Source organism: Pyricularia oryzae, chromosome 4, assembly GCF_000002495.2.
Source record: "Pyricularia oryzae 70-15 chromosome 4, whole genome shotgun sequence".
NCBI lineage: Eukaryota > Fungi > Ascomycota > Sordariomycetes > Magnaporthales > Pyriculariaceae > Pyricularia > Pyricularia oryzae.
This window is the reverse complement of record NC_017851.1, coordinates 4,499,995-4,503,061: the sequence shown is the minus strand read 5'-3', so window position 1 is coordinate 4,503,061 and position 3,067 is coordinate 4,499,995. Positions and strand designations below refer to the sequence as shown.

Sequence of the window (3,067 nt, the reverse complement as noted above, 5' to 3'; positions counted from 1 at the left end):
GGAAAGGAAGAGTGCCACCACCTCCTTCTTTCTACCTCCTCTTTTCCTCGGCGTTAATAACAGCTCCTTTTGGGCACCGCACCGTCGCAACGCCGTTGGACTGCCTTATAATAAAATTAATGACTAAAGTCCGTAACACCCACAAAATCCACATCACTAAACTATTGTGCAATGGGAGTAAACTTTTCTTTTACCGCCAGTTATAACCGCCAATAATATAAGATTATTTCCAGTTCCTCAAAGCATAGTTTTTGGCGCATGATGCACAAAACAAATTTTATAATATAAAACGCATAACCTATAACGCAAGCGGCGGCCGGGCCGAATGTGCAAAACTTCTTTAGATAATTGATATTATATAGCCTCCGTCACCATTAGGTTACAATCTTTATGCGTAAAAATCTGCTTTGCTTACACCCTGCGGCTATTTGGGTAAACAGTTTACCAAAGAGTATCAAGCGCAGATAATCGTTATGCGGACATGCACGTAAATTAATTAGCGTTGCATAGCCGGAGGTGCATGCTTGTTAATTCAGGCCCAGTAGTAATACATTACTGTTTGGCATTTAGAATTTAATTTATCAACAAATTATTACTTGTTTTGTCTATTGCCCTGTGCAAATGTAAGCAAATATGTAAAGTATAACGCCAACGCTGTTTTTATAAATAGGTCAAATATGTCCAGCAAATTATCAGGTTTTTTTACTTACTTTCACTACCAATACAGCTTTCCCGTTTCCAATCCGTTTTACCAAACAAAACAGTACAAAACCAAATCAAAACTTGTCTTTTCCAATCCCGAAAATGCGTTCCATCTTATACCTTGTCACTGGCGCCCTCGGCATGGTCACGTTTGCGCATGCTCTTCCAGCCTTATTTTTTACCTCCACCAACACCCTCGATATTACGGGGCGTAGTGTTGGTCCTTTTGAGCCCGGCAGGAACAGCGTCAACGGTGAAACCAATTACCAAAATCACCAAATCCTCCAGAAGCGCGTTAAGCCGCACAAGGTTAGCATTACAAATAATGCTGGCGCCTCCGGAAGCAGAGGTGGCGGTCTCCCCTCAGACACAGTCGATACCTGGATTGAAGCGGCTCAGATCGCCCTAGCCTCCATTAGCTGCAACCAGGGCACAATTACCAACGGTCCGCATAGTGGCGAAGATTCTAGCAGCTCGGACCCAAAGGAGCATATTACGGTGCAGCCTCATAATGGCGGCCCTAAGATGCACGTATATATTGATGGAACTTATACTCGGGCCAAAACTACCCACAAGAAGGGAAAAAAGGGAAAATAAGCGAAGCTGTTTTGATAATAAACGCGTTTTGGGGGAATGGCGCAGTGGTTAAGCGCCATGGCTGTTACTTGAGTAACGTAGGTTCGAATTCTGCTCCCTCCACCTCCTCCCCGCTTACCCGTGGCAAGGATAACCCGGCTGGCTATCGACAACAACCACCCGCCTGTGCCGTCGAGCCCACACTTGTTGGGAACTTCGTCTCCATGGCTACAAACGACCGACAGCTCCGCTGTTTGGACACAGGCCCCTCTCGATAAAAAGCCGTCAACTGCCGTCAGACGAATCCCCCGTGCGCCTGAAGGCACGGGGTCGCGTCAGTGAACAAACCTGTAAGCAGGACCGGGCACGAACCCGGTCAGGCTCGATTCGCTTCTATGCCCTTGTTTTCCGCTGTGTAAATAGAGAAAATAGAAAGCGCGCCGAGATACCCCTCGGGAGGTTGCTAACGGCCGGCTAATGAGCCGGGCCGAGCCCGGCGTTAAATAATAATAATACTACTACTACTACTACTACTAATAAACGCGTTTTTGGGAATACACTATCACGCGCGGTTCAAAGCTGCCATAGTTTTGGTTTGATTAAGGCTGGGGCTGGGACGTGGCCTCTTTGGCCGAATACATTAACTGTCTTCCTTCTGCTTGTTTTTTTTATGTGGTTTGCAAACTTTTCTTCTTTTGGTTTATCTTCGCAACGCTTTGGTTAAAAGCCATGCGATTAAGGCGTTTTTATCCCAGCGGAAGAAATACTCGCCAGTTGCTATCGTTTAGTTCAATTTCGTTATTTGATATATCAATTAAAACCATTTCCATTGGGAAACTGTTTATAAGCCTCGTCTGCGCGTAGGGATTCGAGTTGAAACACATAAGTGCTGCGAGTCGCTATGTCTAATTATTCCTGTCTATCTTCTAAGGTAACAAAGGAAGCTATTTGCAATCTGTTCTGGGACATAAGGGGTTCGTGCGGGACCATGGATGCCTTACAAGTAAGGCATCCCTGGGGCCGCACCTGTTATTTCATGTCGAGATATCTGAAAAGACTTCTGTTGCATTAAATGATTATATAGATCTTATTGTCACATAACAACAAGCGTTAAATCAGCGTTAGGAACACGATAAAAGCTCAGGCACGCGCTTTAACACAGATAGCATTACCTACACCAATATATGGCTTTCCTACTGTTACGATTAAGGTATCGGGGTAACCTGTTCTTATGGTAAAGTACAGTGGGTTAAAGCAATTGAGCGTCTGACTGGGTAATTGTGGTTCTCAATAACTGGGGGTGAAGTTATAATCGTTCTCAAGTAAGTATTGAGGTTAACTAAAGTTTGATTGCTGCTAAGCAATCCTAAAATCGAATCTATTTACATGGTAATGAGCGTGCTTTATATAGTCCGTTATTCCGAATAATGATATGTATGATATATTCCATAGCCAGCATATCACTCGTTCTGATATGATTGATATGCGATATATCAATCCTATCCCTTCCTTGGCATCACGTGCTATCACGTGACTTCATCCTTAGGTAATCTTTTCCCTGCCGGTCGGTGTTCCTCTCTCTGGTGCGTCGTTAGGAGGGGTGTGACCCCACCTGGCCTTTCTGGTACCGGCCCAATTGTCTGGTCGTAACACCTACCCACTAAATCTGGCTGTACGTGTACGTTAGTGTGCGTTAAGAGTCCTGCTCACTTGGATTATCTTAAGATCCTGTTGCAGGCTATATTTACCGAAATCACTGGCATTAGTCATTGACGGAGGCCTTCGTTTT

At 44.7% G+C, this 3,067-nt stretch overlaps 1 protein-coding gene and 1 pseudogene across 2 annotated transcripts; both read left to right on the top strand.

Annotated features, from left to right (window-relative positions):
- Nucleotides 1-804: 804 nt before the first annotated feature.
- MGG_10995 (uncharacterized protein) lies at nt 805-1,620 on the top strand (the record flags this gene model as incomplete). Its single annotated transcript, XM_003717322.1, has 2 exons — nt 805-1,233; nt 1,381-1,620. The coding sequence occupies 2 exons, from the start codon at nt 805-807 to the stop codon at nt 1,618-1,620; spliced, it is 669 nt and encodes a 222-aa protein (XP_003717370.1).
- MGG_20210 lies at nt 1,330-1,401 on the top strand (annotated as a pseudogene). The gene has a single exon. The product of its transcript is annotated as a tRNA-OTHER (tRNA).
- Nucleotides 1,621-3,067: the final 1,447 nt, after the last annotated feature.